Source organism: Nothoprocta perdicaria, unplaced genomic scaffold, assembly GCF_003342845.1.
Source record: "Nothoprocta perdicaria isolate Ctin4 unplaced genomic scaffold, notPer1 scaffold_464, whole genome shotgun sequence".
NCBI classification, from domain to species: domain Eukaryota; kingdom Metazoa; phylum Chordata; class Aves; order Tinamiformes; family Tinamidae; genus Nothoprocta; species Nothoprocta perdicaria.
Window position 1 is genome coordinate 97,910 of NW_020455715.1, and position 14,472 is coordinate 112,381.

General features: G+C 44.1%; 1 protein-coding gene across 1 annotated transcript; it reads left to right on the forward strand.

Moving 5' to 3' along the window:
* Nucleotides 1–7,010: 7,010 nt before the first annotated feature.
* CLEC4A (C-type lectin domain family 4 member A) lies at nucleotides 7,011–13,806 on the forward strand. The gene is made up of 6 exons (XM_026046953.1): nucleotides 7,011–7,300; nucleotides 10,713–10,829; nucleotides 11,709–11,801; nucleotides 12,439–12,590; nucleotides 12,820–12,950; nucleotides 13,659–13,806. The coding sequence occupies exons 1-6, from the start codon at nucleotides 7,234–7,236 to the stop codon at nucleotides 13,804–13,806; spliced, it is 708 nt and encodes a 235-aa protein (XP_025902738.1). The 5' UTR covers nucleotides 7,011–7,233.
* The last annotated feature ends 666 nt before the right edge of the window (nucleotides 13,807–14,472 follow it).

Below are 14,472 nucleotides of genomic sequence, written 5' to 3' on the forward strand. Positions count from 1 at the left end.
CTGCCACTGCGTTGTGGCTCCAAACGGGCACGCCATCGTGAGGGTCACTGGAGGAAACAGTCCCGTTATCGCTTCACCTTCACCCCGCTGTGCAAATGTGCTCATGCCTTTGGGCTGTTTTAATTTGAAATAGTTTTAAAACAAGCAAATGAAACAGAAGGGAGAGAAGCCTTTCTATAACTTATGTAGTTATGTACACTAGGTGATAACCAGGTGACTCCCCTCAGCATTTCATGTTCCTGCATCACTGTCCTGAGCCTGTCTGTGTTTGTCAAGCAGAACACATTGTGAATTTGCACTGCTACAGCTGTAAGAACCACTGTGGGGAAAATGAGATATTTTCTAGTGAACGGACAGTCCCTTACACCCTACACTCATCATGTGGGCAAGAAATGTATAGGAGGCCCAAGCTGGAGTGCAGTGGCAGCTACGTTTTCCCATCTGATTTCCTTCTTGTGGTAGACCTTCTGAGGCTAAGTTTCTTGAAATGTGTTCTAATTGTTGTAATTTTTTTTTAATGTGTAATGATTATCTGCCTTCCTGTGTGTTTCAGGGAGTTAGAAAGTCTGAGGCAGAAAGCCTCAGTCTCTCTTGTTCGATTTGTGAGAGATTCCTTAGGCTCCCTTAACTATCCCACCTGTAGCAGCTATGGATGTGAGGTGGGGTATGAGTCTGCTGGTCACATGGCCAACGCTCCAGAGCAGGCTAGAAAACAGAAGCCCTTCCATGCTAGCTGATTAGCAAAAACACTAGTAGCCAGGATGGGCTCAGGAACCTCCCTGTAGCTCTGACCCCCTTCATGGAACACTAGAGTTTTGTATTTCACAGGAAGGCTTCTTATTTTGAGCATTCAACCAGCAGTAATATTTCTGTAACTGGAACAAACTGTGCAGAACTCTTGCAAAGTGTAATTTTGTCCTCTGAGACTAAAATTTTATGATGAGGCTCTTAGGATAAAGTAGTTACTGGCTAGAGAGGGTAGTTACTGGTTTATACCTTATACCTGCAAATCATTTTCTGTCTTCATGCTACACTGAGGGCATTTTGGAGACAAAGTTTTGCTCACACCATTCCTCTGGCAAACTTAAGTTATTTTTGTTTTTAAATAGCTCTAAAGCTGCTGCAGCTTCACTTGAAGTTCACCAGACTGTTCTTGGATGTATCTTCAATCACTTAATACTCATTTCTTTTGGTGTTCCCCCAGATTCCTCCCTGTGCCAGTCACTCCCGTGTCTGGCTGTAAATCAGCTCCCAACCTCTGAGTTTGTCACCTGCTAGCAGTCCATTCTTCTCCCTTGTGTTCTTTAGGCTAAGCCATGGTCTCTGCTGGCTGTCTTGCTTTCCATGCACCCCTGTCGGGTCATGTCATTTCAAGTACGTGTCATTTCCCCAAACCAAGGAAGTTCATAGCACCGATTAGCAACCAACCAGGAGCCTCTTATTCTGTGTTCTGTCTTAATTAGTATTCTGGAGATAATATACTATGTATTTGAATAGTTGAAGTAAAAATAAAAAATATATGTATATAAAGCATAAACTGTACTGGTGCAAAAAGCATAACATGTACTGGTGCAAAAATGGTAATTAAACAAGTAATGTTGGGGAAAAGAATGTCATGAGTCTTCTGTGTTGTCAAATTGTTGTTGCTTTGGCATCTCTGCAGACTGAAGGTTAAGTCTCCAACAAGCCCCCAATAGCCTTGTCCCTCTGCATCATATCCTCCAGCCTGGACAAGAGCAGCATTAGCACTAATGGAGATTGAGGCTAGCCTAGGCAAAGCCTGGAAGAAGGAGATACGAACAGCCTAAGGCTCTTCCCGATGTTTTAAACAAACAAAAACTACCCTACCTATGGGAACAGGCTTGGCTGTAGGTGCAAGGACAAAACTAGCAAGTGGGAGAACTTTGAATTGTGCTGCTATTTAGCATATTAGACAGGGGTGGTTTCTGCATCTTGAGGAAGTTTGTCAGAATTGATTCTTGCAACCCTTGTAAATGGGAAGTAGTCTGAGCAAGGTCAAGCGAGTGGGCCCTTTGTCAGGGGGTAGCAAGGCCTGACTGCTCTGAGTGGGAGGGTAAGCTGGGAGCTGAGACTTGGAGCAAGGGGAGTCAGAACAAGGCAGGAAGCCAAACTTTCAGAGGATGGAGAATGGGCTCAGGGCTGTGACATACATAGATGTTTGGGTTGGCTGAGTCTACCCACAGTCATTTCTTGTACAACCCCACTTGCTCAGTCTTCCTGTGTGAGGAGAGCAGAGTTCTGCACAACTCAGGGTCTTGAAAGTACCCCTGGAAGTCTTGCAGCCTGGTGCAAGGTGAGAAGGCACCAGTAGATACTGACTTTCATAAACCCCTTTGTCAAGTGTGTGTAAATATTCCAGCATTTGTTGCAGTCTAGGAAAAAATAGCTTTTCCTTCAGATCTAGGAACAAAGCCTGGGGTCAGAGGTACATCAAGGTAAATTTAAGTTTTATACAATCTTTGGGAAGATGGAGAAACATGAAGGATTGTCTCTGTGTAATTAGCACTTTTGTGAACCATGTGGCCATAGCTTCTCCACACAGATGCCGAGTGCTCTCTCTAAGGCCACAGGCTTCACACTGCTGCCTTTGAAACAGGTCATTGAGTTTGGCAACCCAGTACTTAGATTTGGCCCAGGTCTTGAATTCAAATGTAATGTAGCTACGGCAAAAAAGTAGAAGTATCATCTGTATCGAATCTTCAACAATTTCTGGCCTTGAAATTTGTTGCTCAGTCCCAAAAGAGGAAGGAGGTGGAGGTGTTATCATATGAGGAGAGGCTGAGTGAGCTGGGCCTGTTTTCTCTGGAGAAAACTGAGGGGGGAGGGGATCTGATCAATATGTATAAGTACATGAAGGGGGAATGTAGGGAGGAAGGGGCCAAGCTCTTCTCAATGGTGGACACTGTTGGGACAAGGGGAAATGGGTATAAGTTGAAACACAGGAAGTTCCATCTCTATATGAGGTAGAATGTCTTTCCTGTGAGGGAAACAGGCTTCCCAAGGAGTTTGTAGAGTCTCTTTCTCTGGAGATCTTCAAAACTTGGTTGAATGCAACCCTGGGGCCCGTGCTCTGGGTGTCCCTGCTGGAGCGGGGGAGTTGGACTAGATGATCTCTGGAGGTCCCTTCCAGCCTCAACCATTCTGTGGTTCTGTGTGATGTTCTCCATAAATGACATAGAACAGCTGTGGGATAATGAATATGGTTGTGTTCGCTGTTGGCTTTGATTAGATGACTGGTTAATTAGGGGAGCAAAATGTATCATCCCTCCTCCAAAAAAGCAGTCCCATGTTAACAGTGTGTGTGGAAATAAGAGGGTTAGGAATTCTTGAGGGGTTCTTGTCTATTTGAAAGTTCTTTGGATACTGTTCTTCTGTTCCAAAACGGCCTGTATTTGAGGGATTTTAGGACCCCCTCATCACAGAACATACATCTTTTTCTCATTGCAAAGGTGCCCAAATTTGATATCTCTCAGCACACTGGCTTTTGGGCATGCTCCCTTCTGCTTGAACCTGTTCAACAGGTACACAGTATACACAGGGGACAACAGTGTACACAAACCATACTGGTAAGGAATTTTTATTTCTCATATTTTCTGGGCTCCCTTCCTTCCACTATGTCTTTTTTGGAACTGCAGCTATATGGTGAGGAGAATGGTTGGACTTGGTCAAAATGCTAGAGGGTAACCCTTGGTGGTTTTGGTAAGGAGACAGGGTTGGTGCTGAGGCCAATGCTGATGGCTGCCACCTGCCAGAGATCAGTGTGGCTTTTCACTAACACCTCTCTTTTCTTCTCCTCCTGTCAGTTCTTCCCTGCTTTCCCCTTCACCAGTGGATGCTCTAATTCCCTTGTCTCTGAGCTTTCATGACTCCTTCCTACATCTCCTAGTACCTCCTTATTGCACTCAGTTTATTCTATCATCTGGAAGTGACCTTCCAGACGAGGTCACTTCTCCCTACAGCTCTGGCCAGAGTTGTCAGTCTCGTGCGAGGAGGACACGCACAGAGACAGAGAGCTGTAGTGTCCTGCCCCTCCCTGTAGTGTCCTGTCCTGGAGCTATTTCCTCACAGCACGGTAGGCACTTGCTGCTGGATCCCTTCTCACCAGCTGAATCCCTCAGCAGCACTTAAGGATCAATGTCACTGCCCAGCTCTGTTCCAATAACTCTCTTCTCTCTGACTGCTCTTTCTTTTTCTTTTTTTTTTTTTTTTTTAACTCCCTGGTGTTCAGTTGCCCTCAAAATCTTTAAAAAGGCTTCTGCTTTCAGTATGCATAGAAGAAGATTTAAAAACTAGTTCTGATAGCTTCAGATAGTTGTTTCTGAGACTCTCTTTTTTTGCATTGTGGTTTGGGGGTTTTGCATCCATTGGAGGTCATGAGCCTTTCAATCTTCCTCCTTTCAACGCAAGGTCATCTTGTTGAAAGGTTTATATTGGTAATTCCTTTAGTTTTACCTTTTGTCCACACCAGCCTCCTTTTACCTGATCTCAGATCTGCTAAAGAGGTGCTAGGCATTGGCTTTGGGCTGTCAATTTGACATCCAGGTGTGACCTCCATGACACCTGTAGTAGCTGTGTTACCTTAGCTGCACCTCTCATTTCTGAGTTCTATCAAATTTCTCATTTCCCTGCAGTTTCCTGTACAGCTGTGCTCAACTTCCTTAAAAAGGGTTTTTTTTTTTTTCTTTTTTTGGATATATGAGGTCACAGCCCTAGGACACAAGACCTCTTTTCTCGGTAAACTCCATTTAAACCCAATTAGTTCAGCTTCATTTTTCAAATCAATTAAGGTACTTCTCTGCTGCTATGTGGACCTGTTTGCAAAATATAGTGAAACTGGCTATGAGGCAAAATATCTGCAGCTACTACCTTCCTAAAACTTCACAGGGAGAAAAAAGCTGAGGTTAGTCAGGGGATAAAGAAAGTTAGTGTGTCCACTGCTTTCTGCTCAGGCAGCTGGTGCTTACATAGCTCCAGAATGACCACGAAAAGGCAGCAGCCTCAACCTCAGTAAGGAGAGGATTCAGAAATACTGTGCTGAGCAAGCTGGAGAATCCTAAGAAGCTGAGAGGTAAATGGGAGTTGTAAGTGTGGGAGGTATCTGGAAGTATCCGAGTGAAGCTGAGTAGAAAGACATACGTGAGGGAACACAAGTGTCGTGGGAGGCCCTGGATTTGCTGCACTGGGTGGGCAGAATAAACATGGAGGGGGAAATGGAGGAACCACAGTGCAAGTGCCAGGATACAGAGCTTGCAAGGCTTGTTTTTTAGCAAAGTAGGATAGTGGTTAGGCGTCTGTGCTCCGAGGGGAGCAGATTTAGCTTTTTGTTCATTTTGTTTTGTTTTTTTTTTCCATTCCCATGACCACTTTCTGGGCTCGCTTCTGTTTCAGTTCCCACCCCATTACTTGTCAGCAGTGCCGATGAAATTCAAAGGCATTAATTTTAACATCAGGAATATTATCTCAGTGTTATTGCACGGTGCCTTGTACTGTGTTCTGTGGAGGTGGAGTTCAGAGTTCAGCCTTGACAGCAGGCGGCAACTCTGCTGATGGCTGAGGGAGAAAAACTGAGCCATCTCCTGATGTCTGGGAGAGATATACTATATCTTAATAAAATCAGCAGCTGGATTTGCATACAAGATGCATCAACAGTGTTTGCAGATGTATTTCAGAAGGAAAAAAAATGAGGCTAAGGCTACATAGTTAATTCTTTCTCTATCTGTGGTTTGTGGTTCCTCTTTTTATATGCCAATCAATCTAAAATCCTTCCAGGAAGTAAATCTGTCTTCTGTAAGGCTGAGTCTGCTATGACTTGGCTATGGGCCAGGCAGAGGATCATCACTCTTGCTGAAATTTCAGCATGAAATTGCAGAGCATAACTAGGCTTCAGCAATCACAAAGATAACACTTAGATCCTGCCTGATGGACATAGGTATGTATAGGTATGCCTAGGTCCCAACAAGCCAGAAGACAAACGGATGAGGAACAAGGGTGTTGAAAAGCAAAAGAGGCTTCATACAACCCTCCAAGAGACTGGGCTCCTGTCCTGCAGCCGCTCTTGTTGCATACGGGACTAAATCACTCTCTTTGTATGCAGATTGAGAAAAGCTTTTTAAAAAGTCAATCTCAATACAAGAGATATGCTGCTTTTATAGTAGCTGATGGAGTGAGTGTTCCTTGCTAAAGCCATACAGCTGTATATGCCCTTTTCTGTTTAGGGGCAGCTCTGCTCAATAATCTGTGCACAAATGCCTACTACATCCCTCCTTTGCTCTTTACCATCTGCCACACTGTGCTCCTCTTTTCTCTGATGCATGTTCTTCCTTCCACAGTCCTGTTTTACCTTCGGCCTTGTCCTGTGTGCTTTTCATGCCAGCTCCCTGGATATCCAGCTTTCATGTCAACCTGGCCTGCTTTGAAGATCTTCCTGTCAGGCAAACCAGCTAAGCAAGCAAACCAACTAAGCAAGCAAACTTCTTTCTTCAGATTTTCAAACTTAAAAGTGGAGCCCAGCTCACTGAAAGCAACATGTAAATCAGGCTGTGATAGAGATCTTGTGTGTGCAAAACTTTTCCCAATAATCCCTCAAGCCATATTTTATTTTTCTTCTCTATTTCTCACTGGGTATGTCAAATATGATTTTCATTTTTTCCTCTGCCTAAGGCTAGAACTTCCCAGCGTCACCTCCACAAGGAAGGTTACTTGTCTGAAATTTCTATTGATGCTGTCTACTAACAGGGATTCATTTCCCAGAAACTTAAAATCAATGGTAACAATGAAAGAAATACAAAAATAAGTGGAGTGAGGTTTAAAAAAAAACAAAACAAACAAAAAAACTAAGGGAGAGACAAGATGTCAAAAGGGAAAACTACAAGCTAGAAACTGAGTATGTGTTTTGGGGAAGGAGGAGTGCAACTTCCTTTTCAGCTGCTGGGTTCTTGTTTTTCGTTTCCCTCACAGGAACTTCCAGCCCTGGGGCTGATTTCTTCGGCTAAGAAATCAAGATCTGTTCAGAGTGTTTCTGAGCTCCCAGCAATTCTTAGATTATCTGTAGTACTTCTAACATTCATTCACCTTTCTTCACAGGCAAAGAATGAAAGAGCAGTTGGAAAAGGCTTCGTGACTTGCTGGTGTCTTCCTCTGAAACCAGGGACCTGGAAGTCCAAGCTTTTATGTAATAAATCCAAGAACAAGGACCAGTAACGTTGTGATTGAATGGCATCAGAAATCACCTACGCTGAGGTGAGGTTCAAGAATGCATCACCGTCTGCAGACGTCAAAGGTAAGGAATACATGGTTGTTAAGGGAAAAGAGACCCAGGAGGGAACGGGGGGTTGAGGAATGGGGGATAGATGCTTTTGATTCTTGGACAGTATTTCTGCCCATTTTGACAAAAATGATGAGGCAGATGAATTGTCTGTCACTACTTAAGCAGACTAGAGGACTTTTCAAGTGGGAGGATTAAAGAACATTTGCAGGAGGAGGAATGGGAATCTTTTAGTAGTAGGGAGCTGAGACATGAATGAGGGTGACTAGTGGGAAGACAAGCAGCAAGTCAGATAAAGACTCAGGAAGGAAAGTATTTTGCCTCCTCTAGTCCCCCTCGTTGCCTTACCAGTACTGGTGAATGGTAGAGGTTAGAGGGCGCAGGATGTGTGCTGTAGAGTAGTAATGCTTGGCACTGCTGTGATACAGGTAGTAGCTGCTGTTTTGCAAGATTTTTTAGCCTTATCTTGAATTAGAGTGATTTTTTTTTTTTGAGAAATATCAAATACAAACAATGGCGACTATGATTTATAAGTGATTTGTGCTGTCACAAAGGCAAAGGGACTCCTAGGGTGGCAAGTGGCAGGAAATAAGCACAAAATCTGCCTTTGGTCTCAGAGAGTGAGGCTACAGATTCCTGCCTCTGGAGAATTTGGGAGTGGGAAACCAATATGTCTCTTTATATTAGAGCAGACATCTGCACCCTATTGAGAGATGACAGTAGATGTGGAAACAGTTCTGTGGTCTTTTGTTTGGTTGTGAAATCACTCTTGCAGAATACAGACACAAAAGTCAAAAAGAAGAAAGGGCTTGAACAAAACATCTGATATATACATCAGAGGAATTATCTGAGACTTGGAGAGAGATCTGATTCTGTGATTGATGCCTACTCTCCTGAAAAATAATGAATATGCCAACAATGTGTTATTTCTGTTAAAATCATGTTTACAAAGTGGTGCTTTTTTTCTAAGCTTTATGCAGTTTTAAGGCTTGTTTTGATCCGTGTACATGCTGTAGTCATTATCCCACAAATAGGAATACATAAGGATGTTTGATCCCCATGTGTAGCTTGCTGCTTCCACCCTGCTGTTGTGCAGGGCCCAGAGAATTTTAAGTGTTTAGATGCATACCTTTATATATCTTTATTGCTGCAAAAGACTTACTAAATTAGATCTTTACCTTGGGTTTCATTGTTCCCACATAGAGCAGGCATCAGCTTTGTGTTTCTTCCTTGTCTGCTCTGAAGTGTGAGTCATGGAAATAAAGCATGCATGTACCCATGACTAGGTGCCGGTGATGTTCTGATGAGCTGAGATCAGCTGGTGCACAGTTACAGCTTGCATTTCCATCACGATGAACTGGTGGTGATGATAGTTCAATGTTCCCCATGATCTATTCCAAAAATACCTGATACAGCTGGGTTGTTGATGACAGGCTCCTCTATGGGTTTGGGTGTGTGCTCAGGTCCTGATTTTGGGTGGGCCTGTTCAAGTGATCCCATAGTGGTTGAGTGGTTGAAGCTTGTAAGTTGAAGACAACAAAGTATTTAGGAGCACCATTGCACATTGCTCACAGCCTTATTGAATGCTTGTAGGACAGAATAAATGATTGAAAGATTAAGGGAGTCTTCCTGCTCTGTTGCCCTTCAGAGTGGTTACTCTCACCCTCCCGACTCCATGTTGATAATGGCCAAGCTCACCTGGAGTTGCCTATTTTTACTGTCTTCCTATTACATCCTAAAGACTCCAAAAGTGGCAGTCTTTGGAAGAGAGAAAGGAGAAGGCAGCACGTTTGTTGTCAACCAACCTGGCTATGGCAGGAGAGGGCAGGCCCTGCTGAAGCATGCAAGAGAGCAGTTAGGGTCCCTGAATTTCTAACCAGGATTTCCCTGATTAAAATATATAAGTATCTGTGCTGCATGGCACCTACTGCTGGATCCTGTGCACTGAGGAGTTGAGGGATTTACAGGCTGAATAACTAGCATGTGCTCATCAAGTCTGATATGTTCTGATCATGCCAGACTTGTCAAAAGCATGGAGACTGAATGTGGGAAGCATTCTGTGGGAAAATTGGTCTGTGGGAATGCCAAGATTTATTTCATATTGGTTATGTTGGTGAAGTGCATGCATGCTGCCTGTGATCCCTGTGCCGTCTTAGTTTGGTGAGTCCAGGATGTGGAGGTATGACTGGGCAGAGGCTGAGCAGTCTATCTGTGGACATCTAGGACATCAAAAACCTAGGTGGCTTGGTCAGAGTTATGATCTGAAGCAAGTGGTTGGATTCTGTAGAAAGTTCCAAGTCCTTGTTTTCACTATAGACCAAAGTTCTTGCTGGAAAAAAAACATGATTTGACCAGGATACACATGCAGACATCACCACTTTGAGAAGTAGTCATGGAATTCCTCTTAAATCATATATTTCTAGAAGTCTTGCAACTTGTCAGGCGTGACCAGCAAGCACTTATGGCTCCTAGCTGATGTGGGAGCTTCAAGCTGAACGATAAAAGAAGCCTGTTCAAGCTCAGCATAAATATCGGTCCTCTCAAAATTGCTTTGTACTGCAGACAGTGCTGTTCTTGTCTCTTTCCACCTCTGGTTTGTGCCAGTTTGTGTCTTTAATGCTGTCTAAAACAGTCTACTACTAAGTGTCTGCTTCTCTTTCCCTGTGATCCATTCTCCTCCTTGCTCTGCAACTTCACTGATATAAGCAGTGTGTTTCTGGACAAAATTCAGGCTTTTGCAAGACTCAGTCTGAGGGTGGTTCTTTGGGTAATCTGCTGGGTACACCTCTGTTCTCCTCACATGTCTAGCATCCAGCCTAACACAGTTTTAGTTTTACTATGGCAAATCTTGGAAAACAGAGGTGAGAAGGTCTTGTTGCAGAAAGTATATTTCTTATCTTCTAGTGATTTCGGACTGTCATACCTTTTCATGTTTTTTTGACGCTGCCCCTAATCACCTTTCATCTATCCCTCTGTACTCAGAATATTCAAAAAGATAAGAAATAACTATACATATATATATATGCCAGATACATAACATGCTCTGGGGAGAAGTCAACATGAAATCTCGTTAAAATGTCTCAGGTAATACAGTAAGAGTAATATGGTGTTTGGTAGCCCTTGACTCAGAGAGACATAGCTTCCTTCCAGTCTTTAGTGTCATGTGAAGAACTCCAGCCCAAGCAGCAGCATTTGGCATTTCTGGTTCACCAAAGGGCGAGGGCTGTGGATGTTGCTTCTGAACCTAATTTTCTTGAGAGACCAGACAGACGTAATCTGCCCTTCTACCAAATAAAGTAACTTCCACATCGAGTCTGAAATTGTATTTCTTCGGGCAACTCTCTCTTAAATTGTAAGTCCTTGGTATGTGGGTTGACTGAAGCAGAGTTGACTGTGTTGTTGTGTTTGGTGGGCGCCTTTACTTTAGCACCTCCAGAGAAGAAGAAACATGAGGATCATACCCCAAAATACCCACCATGGCTCCCATGGCTAATCTCACTGCTGCTCCTGCTGGTGTGCATCGCGCTCATCATCACTCTCCTAGGTGAGTTATCAGCATGCTGATTACCCAAAACTAGGGAGACAGGTTTGTGGGCAATGATGGGAAAAAAAAAAAGCAGAGAAATCTTATGAGAAAGGATGCAAATCCCAACAGTTGTGCTTGGAGAGATATCTGAAGGGTATGTTTTAGGAGCAAAATATTTCCTGATACCCTAAACATTGGGTAGTTTAGGCTACAGTTGCAAGCTGGCAAAAGCTTCCTCCTTCAGGCCAAAAAAACAAGGGTCTTTATCAGCTCTGAGGCACAGCTTTAGGAGCAAGGAATAATGCAGTGTGATGCCAGATGGTTCTGTTGTACACGCCTTCTTTCTTAGAATGATAGAAAGAGTTAGATGGGAAGAGACTTCCAGAAGTCTTTAACCTAACACCTGCCCAAAGCAGGGCCATCTTTAGAAATCCAGTGTTGCTTGGATTTTCTGTAAGGTCTCGGGCGTCTCTGATCTGACTTTGTCGTATTTGACTGCAACAGACATCCCCCAAATCTTCCACTGTTTATTCTGAGGTCTTTTCAGCACAGGAGTGACAGACTGTTAACAGGCCATGTCCTGGCTACAGCCACCTGGGAATGCTCATGTAGGACATAATTCTCTAGCTTTGTTGACTAGGTCATCCTGCCTGGATCTTGTGAGCCAGTTGGTGAAAGAGTCCTTGCAGGTATATATAAGATTCTGGGGGAGCAGAAATGTCTGTTTCCTTCCCTTAGACTGATTGCAATTACTGCTTGTGAAATTAACAGACAGCCAGAGCAGCGATGATGTGGAGACCTCTTAGTGGGGAAATGGATACAAAACATTGAAGGCAATGATGATATAAGAGAAGCGAAAAAGGGGAAATCTTGCCTTTTTTCTTCTTTTTTTTCCAGTCACTCGCTTCTCCCATAGCCGTGGAGAGATGAATGCCTTGCAACAGAATGCTACAGAGTGGCTCTGTGTCTCAGCAATACCACAGAGAAAAGGTCAGTAGTACTGAATAGGTTGCAGGAGATCTTTGGAACTTAGACCATGAATGTTGGGATCTCCTCTGACAGCAAGCAGATGCAAGGGAGGGAGACTCCTGAGGAAACATGAGAGGAGAATAAGGAAGTGCTTACATGATTGAAGGAAGGATAAAGTGATGGTAGTGGTGTTGTAGGAGGGCAAGGTGGGTGTGAACACTGACAGAATAAAAGGGATAGAATACAGTGATAGAAGGAACTTTACAAACGGAGCAAGAATAACAATGCAATTCAAGTTAGGAGAAGAAGCAATATATCCTACTCCTTGTGACTAAAAACTTCAAGATGGTTACACAAATAGAAGCAGTTAAACTACATCAACTGAATAATGTGCTCTGTCAGGGCAAGACCTGAGAATGTTACCAGACTTGCTATGGGTTTGTCTGTGCACAGCTCACAGATCATACTTGACAACAATTTGAGGAAATGTGAATTATCCTTATTCAGTCAAGCACTTTGGATGAGGAAAAACAAACAGACAAAAAAGACCTGCAAAAAACAATTTATCATTCTCCATGATTATTCTCCGTAGGGATCCTTGCTCTGACCACCATCTCTTATTCTTAGCATTGATACTCTCTGATATCTCCTTATACAGAGCATGGCTGGATGTGCTGCCCAAAGGAATGGAAATTCTTTCAAAAAAACTGCTACTACCTATCAACAGATTATATGTCCTGGAATGACAGCAAGGACAATTGCACTGGGATGGGCTCCCACCTGGTGGTGATCAAGACAGAAGCAGAGCAGGTAATTGTAGGGCTGAGAGAGGCGACATGGTAGCCTTGGGATGCAAGTGCTGGGCCTCAAGGGAACTCCAGAGCCCCTTCCTGCCCTTGCAGTAGAGTGGGGATTGTCTTCTCTGGGTCCATTCAAAACTTACTCCCCTCTGCTGCCAGCCCTACTCCATGGAGGCTTCTGTCTCCCTGCTCTGCTCCGCCCTGCATCTCATGAACATTGCATTCTGCCTGATTTCCAGGTTTTTCTCTCTACATGGATAAAAGAAAATATTAAATATGGAAAAAAAAACAATTACTTCATTGGTCTGAGTGCACAGGAGGTGGGCCAGTGGCACTGGGTGGACCAGACTCCCTTTAATGTGACAGCTGCGTGAGTATCTCAGAACGGAGACTATTTAGTGTAGCCCCTGGCAGTGCAAGAGGCGAAGAGAGAAGAGGGTGCTTGCTGGTGTCCGAGAGGGAAGTAAGACAACTCCCTGTGAGAAGACAAGGCAGGGGAGGGCTGGATAGGGCACCAGGATCAGGCAAGTGTATCCCTTGCTGATTTGTGGTTGTTGGTTATGACTTGGCTGTCGGTGCTGTAGCCATAGAAGAAACTACCTCTCCCCAGTGGAAAGACCTTTCAGAGCGGAGCAGCCTTGCCTGACCTCCCCCCAGCATGTATGCGTGCATGTGCATGGGCAGGCCTGATGCTATGGAGGGGATGGGGTGCCAGGAGGGATCTGTGGGGCTGTGACTGCTACTTGTTCTTCTGGAATTTCTTCTTCACTCTCCCGGAGGAAGGCACAACCCTCTGTGGGCTGTGAGGTGCTCGGGGTGCGCTGTGGTGAGTGATTCCCAGCACCAGGAATGAACATGTAGGCTGTAGAAAGAAGACAGATTTCCACAGGGAGCCTAATGCCAGTGGGATTATCACAGTGGGAGGAAGGATGCTGCTTCTGCCAGTGAATCACTATTTGTAGTTTTTTTCTTTCTTCAAGTACTGTATGTGGCCTTTCCTGTTGTGGCCTTTCCCTGAAATATTGTACAGAGTACAATAGAGATACAATAGAGAGTAACAAGTCTGTGTTTGTCTCAGGTTCTGGAGGCCTGGAGAACCAAGTAATGTGAAGAACGAGAAGTGTGTTGTAATCCATTGGAAGGAAGAAAAACACTGGAATTGGAACGATATACCATGTGATGTCCCTTCTTTTCGAATTTGTGAGGCTGCAGCATTAACTGTCTGATGGAGGGACCCTCGTGCTGAGTAAAACTGAGAGCTGGAAATAACACAGGAGTATGCTGGGAGGAGTGGGAGAAGGTCTGGAGCCTGCATGTCCGCTTTGCTAGGTGGGAAGATACGAGCGGAAATGGTAACTGCCATGCATCCAGCACTCATCAGCGCCCACCACCACACCTGTCTTTCTGTAAGCACTGTAAGCACTGAATTGGAAATAATCCTTGTTGGGAGGACTTTTCCTGAGCTGTCTCAGAGAGGTCCATATCATCTCATAGTGATGAACTCATACTGGTTTAACACTGGAAGGCCCAGTGAAGGGCGGCACATGAAGGGACTGCACCGTGCCTGAACAGAGTAAATACCTTCCTTTATATGCCATTGATTCCATTGGGAAGGATGCATGGGGGTCGTTAAATCAGGTTCCATGCCCTGGTTTTGTCCTCTCTGTTTAAATCTGGCAAGGGCTGGAAGAAAAGAAGTTGAGTTTTGCAAAAAAAAAAAATAAAAGATGTAGGAATGAAAAATGTCTTCAGAGCTACTCCTTCCTTGGTCTCCTCAAGAAGAGATGTCTGCCTCAACCTGAGGCACACAGAGAATATCCTCTCTTTGCATTGTTTTATCTGAACAAAGATAATTTCCTACACAATGTAATTGGTTTAAAAATGTATTTTTA